General features: G+C 45.1%; 1 protein-coding gene across 1 annotated transcript in view; it reads right to left on the minus strand.

Annotated features, from left to right (window-relative positions):
• LOC146809305 (lactoperoxidase-like) overlaps nucleotides 1–21,645 on the minus strand; it is a 193,112-nt gene that overhangs the window by 22,173 nt on the left and 149,294 nt on the right. Inside the window, exons 10-11 of the mRNA XM_085614335.1 lie at nucleotides 20,950–21,110; nucleotides 723–975 (exon numbers count right to left, since the gene is read on the minus strand). Of these exons, the coding sequence (XP_085470461.1) occupies nucleotides 723–975; nucleotides 20,950–21,110 (414 nt within the window). The remainder of the gene's footprint in view (nucleotides 1–722; nucleotides 976–20,949; nucleotides 21,111–21,645) is intronic.

Here is a 21,645-nt window from a genome sequence, read left to right on the forward strand (position 1 = left end):
CATACACACAATATTCAGAGAGTCATTTCCTGTGAAGAACAGAATTTGCAGGCCTTGGCACAAAATGGACACGATGCAGAAATGCAACTCAAAGGAGAAGCCCAAGATGCCAGACAAAATATACCCACAAAATTCAGCTGGGTTTGTTTCTAAGCTATGGCCAACAGATCAGAAACTGCAGGGATCCCTATAGTCTTGGTGACTTCACGAAGATCAATGCCTACCTTATCCACAGGCAGACACATTGATGAACTAGTTAGTAGCCAGAAAGATCCTCAGCACCCGCGGATACTAGCAGATTACTATTAGCCTTTATTCCAGTACCCCCTTTATTGCTGAGTAATGTACTAGCACAATACTATCTTCTAGACTGAATACGGTTAGTTTTGTTTACTACCTGCTGAGATGCCAGAGAAAAGAACTGTTAAATCTACTATCTCACTGATTCTGATCAAAGGACACTTCTGAACTTTCATCTTTTCTGCATGGAGCACTCTATTTAATTCGACTTCCACTTGTGACTGAGAGACTTCAAAAGGTATGTTATCTGCTGCAGCAGGTCCTTATTATAAACGAGCGCCTATTAACTACACCAATGTTTCTAAGATAAATATACATTATAATTGTCCATTGGTCATCACCAAAGCAAACAATAACAGTGCTAATTGAGTGCGAAAAATAGATTAAACAACACAGTATCAGAGCTACACATTGTGTTTTACCTTCCTTTATTACTCTCCAGGTAGCAAAGAACATTTCATGAAGAGGAACCTTAGAATTGTCACCAAGAGGCTTATATTTATCATCCAAGCGGTAGACGGATGGTGGAATTGAAGTATGACCAAACCGAAAGGCAATGGAGAAAATGTTTGCAACTCGCGGGTCCTCATCCTCATCATATCCAGAATACTCAGGAATTTCTCTCTGATACCTATCACCAAGCACATGGGGAAGGTAGTCTCGGAATGTGATTATCTGGAATAAACAATCAGAATTATTAACAGGCAGTTTTTACTTCATCTTTAGATATATTTCCTACCTGCATCCCACCCACTCTTCTACTGACCATTGGCCGCAGGGAAATTTCTATCTTGCATTAAGCACATTCGGAAAAAACTGATGTGTCAATGTTGCATTTTGTGGCCTTTCTTGTCGCAGGTACTAGTCCTAGTAAGGTACAATTTTTATTGAGAGGATGATAGGTGGTAGGAAATGAGTTGCTCCCTGCAGATTCCAGAACTTTCCATCACAGAAATGTGTGGAAAATGTGTTTTATAGTAAATTTTAAGGTTTGCAAGGGTTTCTGGGTAGAAAAGCGTTATCACTGTGTATGACGTAGCCTCACTGCTGATCCTCCCTCCATCCGAGAACATTCACATGTGTGCGCTTCGAGATAGCAACACTTTCAATAAGACCGCACATCATTGACATGCGTGTCTGCGCATAGCCACAAGCTTGACAACGACATGTGATGTTGGCCATTCAATGCTTTCGGACAGCATCTAATTAGCAATAGTTGCCTTCCTCCCGGTACATGCTACATTAATGTAAATTGCAGATTGTGCGATGTCAAAACTGCAACAGGGACACACATATAAGTACACTTCCTAGCCAGGCAGGAACTGAACAACGCCCAGGTCCCCGGAATAATTATTCACAACCCTACACTGGCCTGGCGTACGCAAGCCCAGCCCACTTTGCGTACGTATAAATAGGATAACGACGACGCCACATGTCCCAGTTCTTCCACACTGCCTCAGGTGATATGGCTGCATCCACCTCGTATATCACAATGCGCAATAGAAAAAAGGGATCCATGAGGTGTACACCATCCTAGCAATCAAAACTCGATTTGAATTGTGAACCCTGCTGGCCGTAGTGTTTGGACACACAACAACAGCAGGTGATCAGTGGGGCCCGGGTGCATAGGGGCTGCAATTGAGCGCAGTGCGGCGGGAGGGGTAGGGTGCATCAGCCTGGGTGCGCCGGTGCGAACAAGCGATGTTGCCGTGCATAATGATCTGATCTCTGACCTCATTCAGTCACATCTCTGTCTCATTTTAAGGACCTGCTGGACCGTACTGTAGCCCTGAGCCAGCGGGCAGCGCTGCCCTACAGACACATGGCGTTGGCTTTTGGGGCACTGTAGTGAGCCGATTACTAAGTGTACATGCACACAGGCTTGTGCCACTGCATCATACGCGCACATTATGCTTCTAGCATGCGCTCTCTTCCTTTGTATGTGCACGTTGGCATAACATATTATTATTTAACCTTGTGTATTCTCGTGCACTCCAACTCCTCTTTGAACCACGATTATCACTAACAGTTGATAGATCGCACTTCAAGAAGGAAGGATACACTCAACTGGTGTTCTCTATTAAGCATGAAATAAACCTTCATTTATCTCAAGACGTTTCCAACATTATATTATTTCTCCCTTTTCAGACACTGGGTTAGTGGCGCCAAAATGGGCGGAGCGGATGCTCAGCCCGTAATGATGCCCTGGGCATGCTGCCGCCTTCCATCGTGATATCAAGACATCGTCCCCGACCGGAGACCTGCTGTGCCACCCTGAGAGAGGCACACTGGACTTGGAGTTTGCACCGGCACGTCGTTGGACACACCTGTGGAGGCAGGTGAGCAGTGAAGCTAGCGGAGGAGAAAAGGAAAGGAATGCACTGTATCTGGCGCATTCCTGCCCTTTTCCTTTGCCTGTTAGTGCAGTGCTGCCCTATGGCAAAATCTTATATATAAGGCCCTTTTTGTTCAAATCATTTGCTTATGCAGCAAATGATGGATTCTGTAGCATGTGCGGCAAATCAATATTTATGTGAAAATAAATGTGGCAGCAGAATTCCAGAGGCCCTGGTCAGAAGTCAACTGTTTTTACACACCAATAAAATGCATTTGTGTGTGATCAACATGTCACACCATCAGATAACTGGGAGGTAGCTCAGTCGGTTCTGCAGTGACTCCTGCATTAATATGTTTTTCCAATCCAGGTGACGTGTTATCAAAGAACAGTGGGCAGGATGGCAAGTCCTCGCGTTTCTGTGCACCCAAGAAGCTTCAGGTTGGATTTGCATGCCTAGCAGAGTCCATGCATCTGTTAATAGAACCTGTGTATAATCAGAAGGTAATGCTTTCAAATCACAGTAAGGAGGAGCAGTGGGTTCAGCTCGTGCTGCGGTGATCCATGTGTAAGCCGCAGGCCTCCTGTTCAAACAGTACGAAGATGTCACTCCTGATGGAATACTCTCTCTACTGAATGTGTCACCTGCTTGTTGTAAGTCTGTGTCTCTGTAGAGACATCAGCTGATCTGTGCACACACCTCTTTGTGCTTCCTGCGGCTTAGAGGCATATTTAAGATATCTTAGTTGGCTCAGTGCCAGCTGCACAAATATCTGCAGGCCAATTTTGGACCAGAAGTAACATAGAAGTGTAGGGTGATAACGGCAACAGGTATGCACGTGACGTGGAAGGCCACTGATTCTAGTAACGAGCAAGTACCTGCTTCTGCTGAAGAGGTCTCCCTGTGACCTACAGGTCAGAGTCTCACATCACAGCATTTTGATTTAGGTCCCCGTTGGAGACACGTGCTAGTGAACTGCCGGTCTCGGGAGCCGAAACAGTATTAAATGTCGGGGCCTTTAATAAGCTGTTCAAAATGTACAACATGCAAGCCAGGAGTTTTTATCCATTAAGTGTGGAGATTTCAGTGTGTTAGACGACTTTGCTCAGATCTGAGTGTCACCTCGGAGTCAAAGTTTAAACTTCTACTAGGTTATCATGGTGGATTCACACACCCCAAACAGACACCTGAGTGAGGGGCCAGCTCTGATGTTTATCATGACTGACAGTCTTATCAATCCACGATCAATGCGCAGAACATTTTCTTGGGCAAAAATAGTAGCAATTGGTAAATTCCACCAGAGGCAACTACGTGCTGGTATGCAACCTTTCCAGCTTGTGGCATATGCTATGCAGCTTATTACCCATAACAGATTCATTGTTCGTCTCCTACGGCCGCCAAGAGTACGGGTTGCTGTGCAGTAAAATAAACACCATCTTTGAGTAGTGCTTCCCCATGCCTTTACAGTAGCATTATGTTGAAAATACACATGTGCGCCTATTTGTATGTGCTTATGCAGTGTGTACTAGGCCAAGTGGAGCAGAAGGCTAAAGGGGATATGGGAACTCTTAGTTCCCTATCCGTCACGGGCCAGCAGAAAATGTCTCACTTCACAGTTAATGAGTAAAACTTGCTGTTTGGTCTGTTACACTGGATGAAAGCAGGGCCACTGGAATTATGCGACTGTGCAACTGCGGTAACTTTCGCATTATTATAGATTTGCTGCATTTGCCATTTTATCTATCATCTGCTGCACAAGCTGCATATTTTAACCCCCCCAAAAATTGTTTCTAGCTCAATGGGTTCAAAAGATACTAAAAGCGCTGCAACACATGTTGCGATGCAGTGCGAGGCCCTTTCCAAACATTGACTGGTCACCTTTCTGTGGCTTACTGTTATAGTTGGGTGTTAAAGTAGTACTGAAGAGGTGCAACTAATGCCCAGACAGTGTAAACAGGTTCGTAAATGACATAATAATGAAGTAATCCTATCACAAAATTTGCCGCATAATTTACTCAAACTTGCTGCATTATTTAGCTCTCTCCTGCCACATAATTCAAGTGGCCCTGGGGTGAAGGTAAAAAAGAGGCTGCTGGGGGTTCTCACATCAGGGGAAACAAAAGCACATGTAGTGTGCCAAATCACAAGATAGCAAGAGAAACTGAGAGGTCAAAGTGTTTGCGACTTTCTCTATAACATAGGACAAGTCTATTTGTACTCCTAGACTTGGAAAATCAAGAACATCTATCAATCATTAAAGAATAGCAAGCATTTATTTAGCACACAATTGTAATTTTTGCATTTAGCAACAAATGTTTATTACTAGCCAACCAAACTCATGTAATAACCCTCAAAATTAAGAAAATGTTAAATAAACCTGCAGATATTCAGAGGGAATGCGTTGCTCGTTACATATAACTGTAAACAACTAGCACACAACTCGGTCATTACACCAAGATTGTATTTTGTGACCAACAAATGACTCAAATATCCCTGGAACACAAGCATTGCTCAACCTAACTATGTGCAGATGCCTGCATGCTACATACAAAGCTCTAACATGAATCAAACATGTGATCAACAACTACATACGTTTGTTATGTTCGAGCTGGGTAGAATACTTGCAAAGCCAATCAGCCTCAGACAACTGATGCACTGCCCGGCTTATGTACACACACACAAATAACAATTGCAAATACATCTCGTCACTGTTGCTTAAGAACTGCTATTTACTCTATTCTCTGTTTACTAACCTTATCAGGTTATAACCCAAGACCTTGCAGGAGATGGCAAATCCTATTTCCCATTGAACACAAAAAATTACTCTTAAATATGAAAAGTCCATTCCCCACATGACATTTTTTACCATTCACACTAATAACCGATGCGAGACCAACCCTCAAGCAACCTTTTTCACAACATTCCCTGCAAGCATACAGACCACAACTTATGTTGTTATGAACTACTTATCAAACCTTAATGAACACGCTTCGACGCAAACCAAGGTATAATACTCGCCCGCTAATCTCTTCAGTTCCCATGAACTTCTGAATCACAAGCAGTAATTCATAGTTCACACTGTAAAGGTAACTTGACATTGCACCAATGTTGTTCATCTTGCTTTCATGTCAGGAAGTAGAAGGGAAACTCTGAGATGTCGCTTGACTGCGCTTTCTTTTCTGTCCTGTGTTGCTCTGTCGCAAGTGACTCAGACACGAAAGCGATATCATAGCTGTCATGTCCTCCAGGAAAGGACATTGTTATATAATTAGGTCAGCGGTATAGCTGATCCTTACAGAAGTGAGATGCCAGGAACTTCCTGGGTGGAGACAGGAAGTACTAGTTTTCCCTCTCACTACATTGAGGGAAGCAGAAAGTATAGGACGTGTGGAGAGTAGCTCTACATCAGTAGGCCATGTATAAAAGCTGAGAAATGAGTTAATAGCCTGATGCCAGGTGCTGTCTTTTATGCAGAGTGTTATGCTTGCCAGTGCTATGAAGAGAAACCAATCCAGAACAGGACAACTGGCGACGAGGATGGGATCGAAGATCACGCCTGCAGATAATGGAGACAAGTAATATAAGAAAGTACCAGTGCTGAGGAAGCACAAATTACCTGCAGCTAGAAAAGCAGGAATTCTCTGAACTACAAGCCATGCATGATGCAGCCGAGTGGCGGCCATTTTGAAGTCAGGCAAGTTGAGAGACAGTCCATTGAAGTCTATGGGGTGGCCATCTTGAAGTCAGGTACCCTGAGACAAATCCACTAAAATCAATGAGGCAGCCATATTGGAATCAGGCAATCCAAGTCTAACTCACTGAAGCCTACTGAGACAGCCATACTAAGGGCAGACACCAAGCCAGGTTGGCTTTTGAAAGGAATACGCATAGCTGGGGGCATCAAAGCTGGAACAGCTCTACAAGGAAAATGTGAAGCTGCCAGAAAGAATACAGTGATCACCTTTGAGTGAGCGTTCCCAAAATCAAAGAAATACAACTACAAGCAAGACCTCTACCGAAGAGGGCCAACAAATAATACATAAAGTATAGTGAGCAGTCCTGTGGCATTATCATATGAGCACATTCCACCATCATGTCGGTGGGAAAAGAAACACAAAAATCTAACCCCTGCATTGAAGTGTCACCCCCAGTGTGACAGACCGGCACCCAAGGTTTGAGTCCCAAATGGAACCGGTGGCTGGACTCGCTGGATGAGTTTCTTCAACAACCGGCGAGCGAAGAGACGAAAAACGTCTGCTACTACTACTTCAGGTGGTGGGGCATGAAGGCCGACGCCTAATCAGAACATTCTCAACAAAGGACACAGGGACACATGAAAAACTCAAAGAGACACTACGTGCCCATTTCAACACAAAGAAAGACGTGGATCAAGAACGCCTCATCTTCAAAGCAGCACGGCAGGAACCAGGTGAATCATTAACAAATTTCATTACAAGGTTACAAAGTCTGGTACATTACTGCAACTTCAATACATTCACAAATGAGGAAGCAATTCGACTCAGGGTAATTGAGGGCTGTTCGATGCCAAACATGAAGCGCAAGATCCTTCAAAAGCAGCTCTCGCTAAAGGAAATCATTAGGAGGGCCGAAGCTGTGGAGGATGGCAAACAAAAGACCGTGATATTCCGGGATTGTGATGGCCAAGCTGAAATAACTTCAAGGAGTCATTCATCAAACTTTCCAGAATATTCTGAAGAAGCATCAAGCAGTGGGACAGATCACACAAATGTAACAGACAACACCATGCCCAACAAGCGTGAAGAAAAAACAATCTACAGAAGATTGGGCAATTCACACCAACTCTGGAAACCGGTATACAAACACACCTGAGCCACCCACTGTTCATCGAACTTCTTAGACTTTGCTGAAGAAGCATCAAGTAGTGGGATATATCGCACACATGGCACAGACGATCATGCGCCCAACAAGCGAGAAGAAGAAACAAACCACATAAGACTGGGCAATTCACTCAGACACCGGAAACGGGTATGCAAACGCACTCAAGATACCCATGACAATAAGGAGAAAACTGAGAGGAGACGATTAACATCACATGAGAGGAGCAGAGACAAAATGCACTGGGGCCAAACAAATGAAATAAACACTCGGCTATCAAATTATCCCTCCATTTCAAGAGTACATTAGACACTTGGAGAGATGTACCCAAAGAAACATCCCAAAGACAGCTCCAACTCAAGGAGCAGTTCATCAAAGTCCATCTGCTCAAGAGATTCACCAGTGAGAACACACCCAAAAGGACTTCCTCAAAAGAAATCAGCAGAAGATTCATCTGATTCAGAAAGCATGTCTGCACAATCATTCAGGTCAACAGATTCAAGATCAAGAAAACGCTAATGGCGTCAATCACCCATATGCACATTGGAATCGGAGAACGTTCTCCCCGTTAAGAGCAAAACATCACATGCCGATGACTCGGAACAATCACTTACCCCACAACACAACATGTCATGTCAGTTATATTCGCATCAAGACATGAATAATATACCTTCACATCTGATGGGGACAGCTCGGCTGACTCAAAGAGCTTGCAGAATAAGAACGAATGTATGGGACATTACCCAAAAATGTTGGGATAAGGCTGTTTCATCACTCTCTAAGAAAGGCAGAAATGTGTTGACAGAGACATGTCATTCTCAAGGAAAGTGGGATGAGAAAGGAACATGCATATGCCCGGATGGTCAAAGACTTCAACATTCCCAAACGCAACTGGGAGTGGGTGAGTCAAACAGAAGAAGTAAATGGGTCCCAGAGCCAACCCTTGTTCTCGTGAAGCATCGAAACAACAAACACCTTTCTCAACAGAAACCCCACTTAACATCCACAGAGCTGACAAACCAATCAAGGAACCCAAAGGATGCTCACCTCACCAACGAACACTCCCCGCAACAGACATCACCCGCAACATCTGCAGAACCACTCTCAACTTTCGCAGAGCATAGAAACCAACTGCAGAGCCCAAATGATGCACTGAAGAGATTTACTGAATTTCTATGTAATTGGGGGGGAGATGTCATGTCTTCTAAGAAAGGGCGTTGTTTTATAAGTAGGTCAGCAGAGCTAACAAACCAATCAAGGAGCCGAAAGAATGCTCACCTCATTAACGAACACTCCCCGCAACAGACATCACCCTCAACAGCCGCAGTCCCACTCTCAACATTTGCGGACCAAAGAAACCAACTACAGAGCCCATAGGATGCAGATGTAATATCCTCCAGGAAAGGACATTGTTATATAAGTAGGTCAGCGGTCTAGCTGATCCAGACAGAATTTAGATGCCAGGAACTTTCTGGGTGGAGACAGAAGGTACTAGTTTTCCCTCTCACTACATTGAGGGAAGCAGAGAGAATAGGACATGTATAAAAGCTGAGAAATGAATAAAGATGGGTTAATAGCCTGATGCCAGGTGCCCGCTTTTATGCAGAGTGTTATGCTTGCCAGTGCTATGAAGAGAAGCCAATCCAGAACAGGACAATAGCTGACCTCATGAATGCTGTTTTGCTTAAATAATCCCAAAAGAAGAAAAATAGTAGGAGAGAAGAGAGAAGGAAATGAGAAATAAACGAAAACAAGAAGAAGAAGGAAGTACAACCGGGAATACTAAAGGAAATAAATAAATAAAAATTATTTCTATTCTTCACCGACGGGATGAAGGGACTATTATTAAGATATAAGGGCCTGTGAAGGGCACATATCAAGGCCCATTTCCCCCCCGGTGATTAGCACCTGAATCATGCAGTCCATTATTAGCCTGCTCTAGGCCCCCTCCCACACTTGCCTGGGATAACAGCCATTTTTTAAGCGCATGTGCTCTTCAGATCATGTCGTAGACAGCCTCCTGTGCACTCATACCTTTCCCAGCTCTTCCCAGGATGGTGTGGAGCCATGGAGGCTTGCTCTCCCCCCACGCTGTGACGAGTTAGGAAAACGGTGGGGTGCAGTCATACACAGTGCAAGCTCAATGATTTACAAGCTGCCTTGGAAACCCAGTGCTTATGCCTAAAGCGCCCAGGCTACGTGCTATCAGGGGGGCTGCAGTGCGTCCTCAGTACATTCCAAGGATTTTAAAGTGCTCATTGGCCATGGAGTCCGCATGTGTCAGTCTGCGGTGGTGTGTAAATATTGCCCGAGCTAATGACTTACAGCAGTAATGAGGAACCAAACAGCAACAAGCAAGAGTCGGGTGCAATCCTAACAGTAAAATTGTATCCGGGCGTTGACAGAGGATCGTGGTCCGGGCATTTGCCTTCAGGTTTTAAATAACAGCAACTGTCTGAAAACACAGTGCTGTCGCCACCACCAGCTTAATTGTATAAGCCGTGATCATTAGCCAAACGCTAGTTGCTGCGTAAAGGCGTGCCGCCACTGTTTCAAAAGTCGTAAACAGAAAAAAAGCATTGATCAATGCAGGAAAATATGCTACTTCCAATAAAACTAGAGGTAAAGTAACTGGCCCGCTCAGGAATCAATGAAGAGCCAGGAAAGAGAGGGGGTGGGATGTCAACTCTCCGCATGCCATACCTTAAAAACAAGCCCAATCCCCTTTAAGAAAAAACAAACCAAGCAAATATCCCACTAGTAAAAGCTCAACTGAAGGTAAAGAACGAAAAGTGCAAAAAGCCTAATAAAAATAATACAAGCAGCGGAGTGGGACCCACTGTGGGGAAGGCAGCAGTAAAAAAGGCAGCAGTAACACAACCGTGGCATTAAAAGGAGGTGGGAGGAAGAATGCTATCTTTCAATGTAAGCAGCTAGGGCACTGAAGCTTAACACGGGCAAACAGTAACAGAGCAAGAATCCAAGAAAAAAAAGAGTCCCTCAGAGAACAAATAAAGAACCATAGCGGAATGAGACAGTACTTAGCCCATGCTCTATGGGAGGAATAGAAAAGAGAAAGCAGGGACAAAGAGGCAGGACTGACCACTAGCAAGCAAGGATTTTTAAAGGACCCTGACATAGACAAATGTAAAGCAACTGCAAGAAAGGAGATGGACTTGATGACCACAGACCGATTACAGCAGGTCTCGAAGAGAGAGCTGCGGTGTTTAGCTTGACCTAAAGAGAAGCAGAGTGCAAATGTATCATCCCTTCCTCTTTCTCTCATCCTTCTCTTTGGACTTCTTTGCTGTTTCCTCCCCTTCTTCCTTCTCTCTCACTTAAATATTTTCTGTCCTCACCCCCAAAGACCCAGAGATGAAAAATAAATTTATTACGAGTCTAGCGTCAGGGCGGGGGTGGGTCCACTGTTGAGTGATAGCAGCAGGGAGGAGGGCGGAAAGGCTAATGCACTGTTTAAAGTGTTTTTGTCTTTCTGGCCGGCCATCTTGCGATGGCCAGCTAGACATGCGCACTTTAAACCTCTTAACCCTCCTGTCCTAAGATAGCTGGGTTGAGAGCAAGTGCAGGCCTCCAGAGCACTGTGGAGCGCCGAGTGTGGCCGCTTCCACCAATCCTGGTTCTGCTCACATGCTGCATGTGAGCAGTGCCAGGATTGGGCAGGGAGTTCCATCATCCAGTTCCAGTAAAGAAGAAGTCCAGAGTGTGGACGTCGCATAAGGTAAGTTTTATTTTTTTATAATATTTTTTGCACGTGCGTCCCGCCCCCTCAGTCCCTGTAGATGCCAGCCGCCATTGCTTACCCTCTCCTCACCTCCCCTCTGGTTCCCTTCAGTAGCTCACTCCTTTTCTGTCCTCCTTCTATTTTGTTCTCCCCATTCCCCACCTCTCTTCATCCCCTATGTATTTTTCATTTACAAACATTCCTCTTTTCCTTATGCTTTTCTTCAATCATTTGTCTCACTATTTTATCCTCGACCTCTCCATCCACATTCTCTCTGTTCTTTTTCCAACTCTCTCCTTCCCATACTGTAACTGTCTTCCTTCCCTCTCCTATCTCCCTGCCTCTCTTAGTAGCCCACTCTCCCTAATCACTCCTCATTCATCCCTCCCTCTTCTACCTGCTCTAGCCCTCTTTTTTATTACTACATCCTTCATCCCTCCCCTTGTTCATTTTTTTCACTCTGCACTTCCCTAGCTCTCTTGCCTCCCTCTGCTCTTCCTTTTTCTGTTACTCATGTTGTAGCAACTAGTTTTTACTCTGTGAAAGACTCATGCATCTTATAGATATGTTATCTGTTTGCTCATTCTTCTTCTTGACTGTTTTATCCATAAAAGCAAGTCTTCATTGGTATTTATATGTAAAGCGCTCTCATACCTGATGGTGTTCCACGCTATATAAAACTGTTATATAGCTAATTAATAATCAAAATTGTCATTTAAATAACTATTCACACAAGTCCTATTGAAGCTTTAAAAAAAGTACAGTAATGTTCATTAGAAGAAATGATTGCAATGCTATCAATTCAGTTCTGAATGTAGTTGCACTCTAAATAGAAGGAAAGCTCAAATACAAATGTCCAGACAATGTACCTCCATCAGGAGATCTCAGGTGAGCAGTGAGAAAGGAATTAGTTGCTGGATAGAAATATATATATATGGAAAAGCAGTTCTACAGTCATAACCTTAAAGAGTATTTGTGGATTCCATCTCTCACCCAAGTTTGGAAAACAATTTTTGATATGAGGTATTAAAATTACACTAGTGAAATGAAATGAAAGTGAGATTTATAGAGCATGCTAATACCCAGTGGTGCCTAGGCGCTGGGCTCAGAAGAAGATAACCGACTGAACTGAGGCAGGTTACAAGAGAGAATCTACTGGTTAAAAAGTCATGTTTTAAGGGGTTTCCTGAAGGCTGGCAGATCTGTTTTCTTTTTCAATTCAGTGGGGAGGATGTTCCAGAATCATGATGTACTGCCCACAAAACTCCTTCCACCCCATTGAGACTTTTTAAACTTAGGGACAACCAGGTTGTGGACCACAGCAGAGCTGAGTGATCTTGACGGGATGTACAAGTGAAAACTTTGCCTGAGAAAAGCGGGGCCACTACCATGAAGCGCCCTGAAGGCAGAACGGAGGGCCTTAAAATCAATGCTCTTCTAGACAGGAAGCCAATCGAAAAGGATGAGCACAAAGGAAACAGATTCACTTTTGGAAATACCCAAAAGTAGTTTAGCAGTCACATTTTGCAAGGTCTGAATTTTGTCAAGGCACTAGTAGTTAGGAGCAGACTGGGACATAGTGATACTGTATCTTTGCCGTCCCGCCTTTTTGTCCCACAGGCCAACATGTGGAAGCTCCTGGAACCTTCCAGGGAGGGCTTATGCTTTGCCGCCTTTACTGGAGGGTCACCTGACCTAGGGGTATAAGAGGAAACCTGTATAGTTAGTTGGGGCACCACTGGACCTGGGGGAACCTCTGCTGGAGTATAGGCGGTTGGGCCTAGGGGAGGAACCTACACTACTGGGACTGACTGAGCTTAGGCCCTGCTGTACCCAAGTTAGATGAGGGACTCTGCCAGCCTGCTGATCTTGCCTAGTGAGTGGGAGCTCAGGGGACCAACTCCAGTGTGCTGCAGGGAACCATCCTGCCCTTCTATGCCTGCCAACTTAACTCCCTTCTTTCCCCCAAGAACCTGCAACTGAGACCTGCCATCCACTCCCCCCAAGATAAGCGCTGTGCCAACTAGGCTCTGTAAAGAAGAAGAGGACTGCCTGCTGTGAGCGCTGCTGATCAGGAGGACGAGGTAATGAGCGCTGAGCCTGCTTTATAATAAGTTACCGGGCTCCTGCCACCATCCCCAAGCACTGTGTAGCCTCTGAGCGCTCTTGTGCCGAAACATCACTGAACTGCGGCAAGAATTGTGCCTCCGCGCTGTGCTCCTTAAACGCTGTGTTACCTGAGTGCTACATCGCCTAGATCACCGCCGCAGCCCAGGACCGGGCAGCGCGGTGTGACTGGCCCCCGTACCTGCGTCCTAGCACTGTGACCTGAAAGCGCTCAGCTGCCGAGGATCACCGCTGCGGCCCCAGGCGCCGGGAAATCCAAGGCTCCGCCTGCATCTCCGACTTGGGTGCCTGGAGTGGGCGCTGCCACAGAGTGCGCCGTGGGCCCGAGAATCACTGCCGCGGCCCTGGTGCCTGCTGATCCAAAGCTGCTCATCGTCCGACTTCACCGCTGCGGCCCCCGAAGCCTCGAGAGGGCCGCTGCGGTAGTGAAAAGGCCACGCTAGGCCCCGGGGCGTTCCCTGGAGTCTGACGTCCCCGGCCGCGTCTAGTAGCGGGCGCGGCCCCCATTGGTCCCTGCGGCCGCGCCCCCGGAAGCTGCCATTCGATTGGCTCTCGCGCCGGGCCCCCTATACGCTGCAATCCCATTGGATCCTGGGCCGAGGAGAGACCCGGAAGGCCCGGAGCCAACTGCAACCACCGACAAGGGGGCTCTGAGGAGAGCGGGAGCCCACGACCTTTTCACCAGGCCAGAACAGAGCCACTCAGGCCTACCGAGGCCAGACACATTCAGGTAACCCCCCTGGGGGAGGGCAGAGATCACCGGGGATAGCGGGGCTGCCGAGGAGCCTAACGGAATCAGGGTGGCAGCCCCGTAACCACCCCTCCCCTCAGGGAGAATCAACTGAGCCCTGAAGGCCCCATTGGAACCGTCATTGTGAAGCAGTTGAGCTGGACTGGGCCTAAGACTGCACTAGATGTAGAAGTTCTGTCACCTGGATTAGCCCTTGCTCTATGCTCTGCTTAGAGTGGCCCTACGCAAGAAATGTTGCCTGGAATGTCCCTAACAACCAAGTGCTATTCTTATTAATGAGAACACAGACATGTTGTTGCCTATGATGCCCCTGGTTACCGAGAACCTTACTGTTATGTGCCTGAAGTTTTGAGAGATGTTTACGCTAGCTGCATAAGTATATACAAAGAGTTACCTTCCTGCTCTGTTTACTTGAATGAATTAATTGTTGCCCTGAGATTACCTGCGCTATTCAGTTGAATACATTTATGCCTGTTTGGTGTTGAAATGAATTACCTGTTGCCCTGAGATTCACTGCTCTATTTACGTGAATGAATTCAATGTTGCCCTGAGATTAACTGTGCTGTTGACTGAAATGAACTTACTGCTGTCCTAAGACTTTCTGCTCTATTACTGAAATGAATTTATTCGCCATGACTTGCACTAGATAAAGGATCTTGTTTTACCAATCAACTTGGTGTGGTGTCTTTTCATTGTGTGCGGATTACTGAGTCCGGGTGAGTGAGTGCTGCACAACCGCTTTACACATTGCCTTCGGCTTCCTTCCTACCTGGTGCCAAGCTACAGTGTCGGAATTGGTGACCCCAGTTCTAACAGAACCCAAAAGACCTGATAGTTTGGCCAGCGGGTGACATAAATATTATAAATGGTCTAAAAGGTTCAGGGCAGCATTACTTCCTGAGTTGATGGTCTGTCTAATTTGCTCTGACACTGTAATTAGAGCAAGCTCCTTGCTGTGATGGCTTCTAAAGCCAAACTGGGAAGTGTCAAGGTGGCCCTGTTTCTCAATGAAGTATGTCAGTTGAGAGTTAATAGCTTTCTCAATGATTTTTGCAGAGAATATGAGGCATAAAATAGGGGAGTAATCATTGGGATTCGAGGGTTCCAGATTTGGCTTCTTGAATAGGATGGATGCTAGCTTCCACTTCATTGAGAAGTGTCCCGTGCTGAACACCTGATTGAAAATGTTCGTGAGATGAACGAAAATGATCTTGAGAGCAAGATGTATAATTTTATGGGGGCAGGGATCCAGAGGGGAGCCCAATTTAATTTGGGTGAGTAGGGTCATGACTTATACTGGGAAAAGTGAGGAGAAGGTGGACAGAGTGACATGGTCCTCTCCTGAAGTGCGCTATAGGTCAATTGCATTATCTATTGGATCAGCAATAGGGCCTGGGGTCCTGGGTCGACTGGGGAACATCCACGGCAAAAAGCCTGGGTAGGTCTGTGATTTATTGAAAAAAGGTTGAAGACTCCATTCACCTTGTCTTGAAAAAAATAGGCTAATAAGTAACCCTGGCGTAGCAGGCGTAGTGCCTCTACGCGTATTTCCATGAAGTTTGAAAAAAATTCATTGGAAATATGCTACGCTTTGCTCCCTCCCTCTCCCAAATTAAAAAAGAAGACACTTACATGTGTCTCTGCCGCCTCCCCTTCCTTGGCTGCTCTCCTTCCTGCTCCTCGTGTCCTTCTTTAATGAAAAAACTCCTTTATTGTACGTCTTGTCAGAGACAAGAGAGCTTTAGATGCAAGAGAGCTTTAGAGGCAATGGCCGCACAGTGGCGGGAATGTCCAAGATAAGTTTAAGGCTAAACATGACCGCCAAACCGTCTGACCTGACTAGATGGAGGGATGAAAGAATTTGGAGATGGGGGTTGTCGGAAAATATTCCATCGAACAAGTGACCTCCAGAGTGCGTGGGTCCCTTTGATCTATTGTTCTAAGCCCATGCTATCCCTCACATCCATAAAAGATGGTTGTTTAATAAATTCTCTAAATGAAGATTGAAGTCACCCAGAATGGTAAAGTCAGAGAAGTCAACTTTAGTGTCCAGAAGTTGGGTTAGCTCAATTTGGAACAATAGCGCTTTGAACTCCCGGGAACCATATTGTCTGAAAAATGAGGTTTTGAAGGGTGCAGTAGGAGAGCATTATTCACGTTTGGAAATATCTAAAACTACTTTGATATTTGGGCTATCCTTTCACAAATGTACTGCCTGACATTGAGTATCATGTACTTTCATTTGCACATCAATTTCATATATCGATCAAGAACTAAACAAACACTGACATCATAGATTTGGAAATTCTAACTAATGGATTTAATTCATTCATTATTTTATTTTAATTAACCCTCTACAATTAAATGTAACACCTGACAACATGCAACAGTGTCAGACATACAAATAAATAGGGATAAATGGTCCAAATTTAGCTTTGGTCAGTGGAAATGTTGTGTTAACACTTTTTATGCAAAACAAAATGTCAGAGGAAAACTGCACTGCACCTGTGCACAGTTTTGCAAAGTGACCTTTAATTTTGATCAAATAATAGACTTCTATTTAGGCCTTGGCAAAATTAGCATAAATTTGGGAATTTAGTGGAATGCTTGTTACGTGAAATTTCAGTTATGCCAATATGCCAGGTCGCGTACTTACAGGCTATAACAATTTATTGCAAACTCATAAGAACAGCACACATTTTTTCGCATTGCTTTTGTTTTTTGCAATTTTTTTTAGTGCAAAATGGTCTCTTGCATCAACAATTTAAGGACGCATTTGGGCTAAAATAAAGCACACAATGACAGATTTGCAATTTGCACAATTACACTTAATTTCGCACACCCCAACTTCTAACATTTTGAAACGTGTACGTTGTATAATAATCTGTTTTCGTAAAATGCTGTGCACCATACATAGAAAGTCAAATTCTAACCTGTGAAAACTCTATTTGTTTACCTCTGGTTTTGGACCTCTTCTGTGCATGGGACTTCCTAAAGCAGTCTCACTTACTTATATGATGAAGGAAAATGGAGCTGTTATCCCCAGTGCCCAATTTTAAAGAAGCGGTACAAAAGGAGGTGGTGATGGACGGAGCATCAGAACCAATCAAACACTCACACCCAGTCAACAGATCTGGATTTGATCCATCACCGTTCTTTAGCCCACTGCCACCCCAGTTCAGACATGGCCATATGCAAATCAGTCTGACCCTGTGCCTCATGGGAACAGTCCAGCCCGAACTGCCAAGCCATGCCTTCCCTGGACCGGAGACAAGCTTCCTAGGACCAGTTTCTGGCATTTCAGCCGTCTTCAGCCAGGCTTGCTTGAATCCAGTGGCAAAGTGAGCAAGGGACTCACGTCTGAGCATACCCTGCCAATTTATGGCGAACAAAGCGGTACAAAAGGGGGTGGTGATGGACGGAGCATCAGAACCAATCAAACACTCACACCCAGTCAACAGATCTGGATTTGATCCATCACCGTTCTTTAGCCCACTCTGCCACCCCAGTTCAGACATGGACATATGCAAATCAGTCTGACCCTGTGCCTCATGGGAACAGTCCAGCCCGAACTGCCAAGCCATGCCTTCCCTGGACCGGAGACAAGCTTCCTAGGACCGGTTTCTGGCATTTCAGCCGTCTTCAGCCAGGCTTGCTTGAATCCAGTGGCAAAGTGAGCAAGGGACTCACGTCTGAGCATTCCCTGCCAACTTATGGTGAACAAAGCGGTACAAAAGGCAGTGGTGATGGACGGAGCATCAGAACCAATCAAACACTCACACCCAGTCAACAGATCTGGATTTGATCCATCACCGTTCTTTAGCCCACTCTGCCACCCCAGTTCAGACATGGCCATATGCAAATCAGTCTGACCCTGTGCCTCATGGGAACAGTCCAGCCCGAACTGCCAAGCCATGCCTTCCCTGGACCGGAAACAAGCTTCCTAGGACCGGTTTCTGGCATTTCAGCCGTCTTCAGCCAGGCTTGCTTGAATCCAGTGGCAAAGTGAGCAAGGGACTCACGTCTGAGCATACCCTGCCAACTTATGGCGAACAAAGCGGTACAAAAGGGGGTGGTGATGGACGGAGCATCAGAACCAATCAAGCACTCACACCCAGTCAACAGATCTGGATTTGATCCATCACCGTTCTTTAGCCCACTCTGCCACCCCAGTTCAGACATGGCCATATGCAAATCAGTCTGACCCTGTGCCTCATGGGAACAGTCCAGCCCGAACTGCCAAGCCATGCCTTCCCTGGACCGGAAACAAGCTTGCACGTTGTATAATAATCTATTTTCGTAAAATGCTGTGCACCATACATAGAAAGTCAAATTCTAACCTGTGAAAACTCTATTTGTTTACCTCTGTGCATGGGACTTCCTAAAGCAGTCTCACTTACTTATATGGTGAAGGAAAATGGTTCTGAGCTGTTATCCCCAGTGCCCAATTTTAAAGAAGGCCATCGTGGGTAGGGGACTCAGCACACAGTACAGAGTATATGGCCTTGTGGCCACTTACACAAAAACATATGTTACAGCGGAGCTTCTTATGCACCTGCAGTGCTAAAATGTGCACATTTCTTTGGGTGTGTCTTCATTTAGAGAGGGGTTCAGCAACAAATAACAAGTTCTTTGGTGGCCATCTGGAAGCACCAGCGAGCCCCCAGAACTCCCCATTGTGCAGAGAGAATTTAAAACCCAAGATCTTCGAGAAGGAAGGCAGCAGGGTCAAGAAGGTGCTGGGTACCTATTTTAGACAAATCTGGTGGGTTTAGGGGGTGGGGGTGGGGGATAAGAATTTGTAATGGTCTAGGGAGTATGACCTGTGGTGGGGTCATAAGCGATAGTAAGGAAAATGCTAAAAATGTGTAGGTTTGTGATTTTAAGTATTTAGAACCAATGGGCTCAGTCTGTATTTAAGACAGTAGCTGCCCATTGTGACCTTTGGTTTTGATATGTAATTTGTTACCTATTTTTGTTGCTAGGTCCCTAAAACGGGTAGTGCACTTGGTATTTGCACCTGCCATCTTGTATATATTTGTAATTTTGAGTAAGGTATTTTATCATGCTTGCTTTGAGGTATTTTATGCCTTCAAGAATTCTGAGCTTCTAGCCCACATCACGTTCCTCAAATGTGGACATTCTACATCCTTTCACTTTTAGCACGCTCACCTTTACCTTTCTGACAGCCTTCCTACCTGAAATAATCATGAAAACAATGGCAATGCTGTCTGAATGCTGTTAAGCTAGGCAAGTCTGTGAGCTCACCTGAGTACTGGTCACCTCAGAATCCACTTTTCATCCAGCAGTTTGTTAACTAAGTAAGAGAGATGGATTTACTGAAACACCATTTGTGGTCTCGGGACCCTGGAAGCTTCAGGTCCTGGCCTCTACTCTCTCCCTAATGCAGCTCCTACTCTCTCTACCTACAGCATCCAACTGCCAAGTACTCACTACAGCTTGGTACCAGCTACAACATTCCAGTGAACACTTTGGTACACAAGAAAAAGAGTTGCTGTGAATTCTGTTTAGACTATTTAACACTGAGTCACTAAATAGAGTGTCAACATTACTCCTGCAGGAACAGTCCCTGCGACGCAACTTCTTTCATTATCATCTTCATTTGTCATACACATTGACCAGCGAATGAGGGTTTCTGGCCCGCTCCGTCATGGAGCTCTGAGGTGAAGATAATCCACAGTCTAACTTAGATTATGGTGACAACTATGGTTAGCAACTGCTATCTCTTTCTTGCTGATCATCTTCAGTGCCTGGAAACCCTCACGGGCGACAAGCAGCGCTCTACAAACCCACCTTACATTACATTACAATACATAGTTATGTGAAGGGCCTTCCAACCTATTTGATTTGCCAAATCTGTTTAAAATAAGCATTGTTTTAACTTTTGTTCCTGGCTGCTGCTAGAAAGCTATAGCTTTTAACATGATGCAATCAGAAACTAGAAATATGATTTCTTTAAAAACCAAGGGCCTCATTTACAAGAAATAGTCATAGGGCAGCGCTGCAAGTCTTCATGCTGCGCTGCCCTACGCCAATTCGAAAGGTCAGGAATGCAGCATATTTACAAGATACTGGGCATTCCTGTCCTTTCAGTCAGCGCACAATTTGCAGCTGAGCATCAGTGCAGGCACCCTTGCACCTTGGGGCAAGGGTATCTGCGTGGTTGGCATAATTGTTTTTGTGCCGAAACGGATACCTTCCTACATAAAAAACAACTAATGGGGGCGTTTTCCTCTCTATGCGTGCTGCAAAATGCAGCACATATAAAAAGAGGAAATAAGAAGGGGAAATAAAGTTATTCCTCCTCGTTACGCCTCCCCTGGGGAGGTGCACAGTTTCGACGCAGTCCCAGGTTTAGAGATCCTTGTAAACGTGGGTGTTGCATGGGAAAACCCTTCACAGCGCTCATAGAATGCCTCCTTGACGTAGAAAAAGGAAAGGCAGCACCTTGCGCTGCCTTACTCCATATCTATGAGGCCATGCAAAGCCGAGCATGGAGGCTTCGCGTCGCCTCATAGTTATGATTAAGAGGCCTGCACCACCAGAGCTTCATTAAAAGTGACGCTTCGGCAGCGCAAACCTCTTGTAAATAAGGCCTTAAATGCCCCATGGCCCCTCAGTGAGGTCAAAGTTTGGATGTGTGGCTATGAGAGAATGTGAAGTTGTTTCCGGTGTCACTATGTATTCAATGAATGCACGTCACCCCATGTCTTCATGTCTCAGATGCCATATTATGAAGACCGGCTATTCAGAAATGTGCAATTTCTTAGCATGTATAAATACACTATGATAGCCGCATAGCACGTAACACATACCTGAATCATGGCTCCCACTATCTTCCTAGTCTCCTGATAGATTTTCTCCCCATCCCATCTTGGATTTAAGGTCTTCAGGATTCCAGCCAGGCGATTGTGTTCTCGCAGAAATAGCGTATGCATAGATAGAAGACCCATATGTTCGTTGGCGCGACCGTCACCTTGGGAGATATAGATAACTTTTGAGTTTCATATATAAATATTATGTGCATATCATTTAAATACATTTAAGTAGTTATCATTTCAAACAGAAATGTAACAAAAATATAATACCCATGATATGTTGAGAAACACTGTGGGAGAAATGAGGATATATATGAGGCACAATATTATTCTCCTGTGTAATCATGAACCTCAGTTTCCAGCGGATGTGATGGCAGAGGTTACAAGAAAAACCATAAAGTGTGAAAAGGTGACTTAAAATTGCATTTTCCCAATAGAGGAGACCTGTTTTACAGCTATGTTGAGTGGTCCTACTGCAGGGGAGTCAGAAGGGAGATGGTCTAATGGTACAGAAAAATGTGAAGGTGACTAGAAGGCACCTTGGGGGCAGAGAGGGGCTTATTCTTTAAGACAGTGGTTTGTGTCTGTGTCAAAATATGATAATCTTCATCAGGTAGTGAATGTTTCAGTGTTCACCACAATTCACATGAATAACAGAGATGTATTTTCACATTCCCTTTTCCTTTGGTCCTA

The sequence above is a fragment of the Triturus cristatus genome, chromosome 7 (assembly GCF_964204655.1).
Source record: "Triturus cristatus chromosome 7, aTriCri1.1, whole genome shotgun sequence".
Taxonomy (NCBI): domain Eukaryota; kingdom Metazoa; phylum Chordata; class Amphibia; order Caudata; family Salamandridae; genus Triturus; species Triturus cristatus.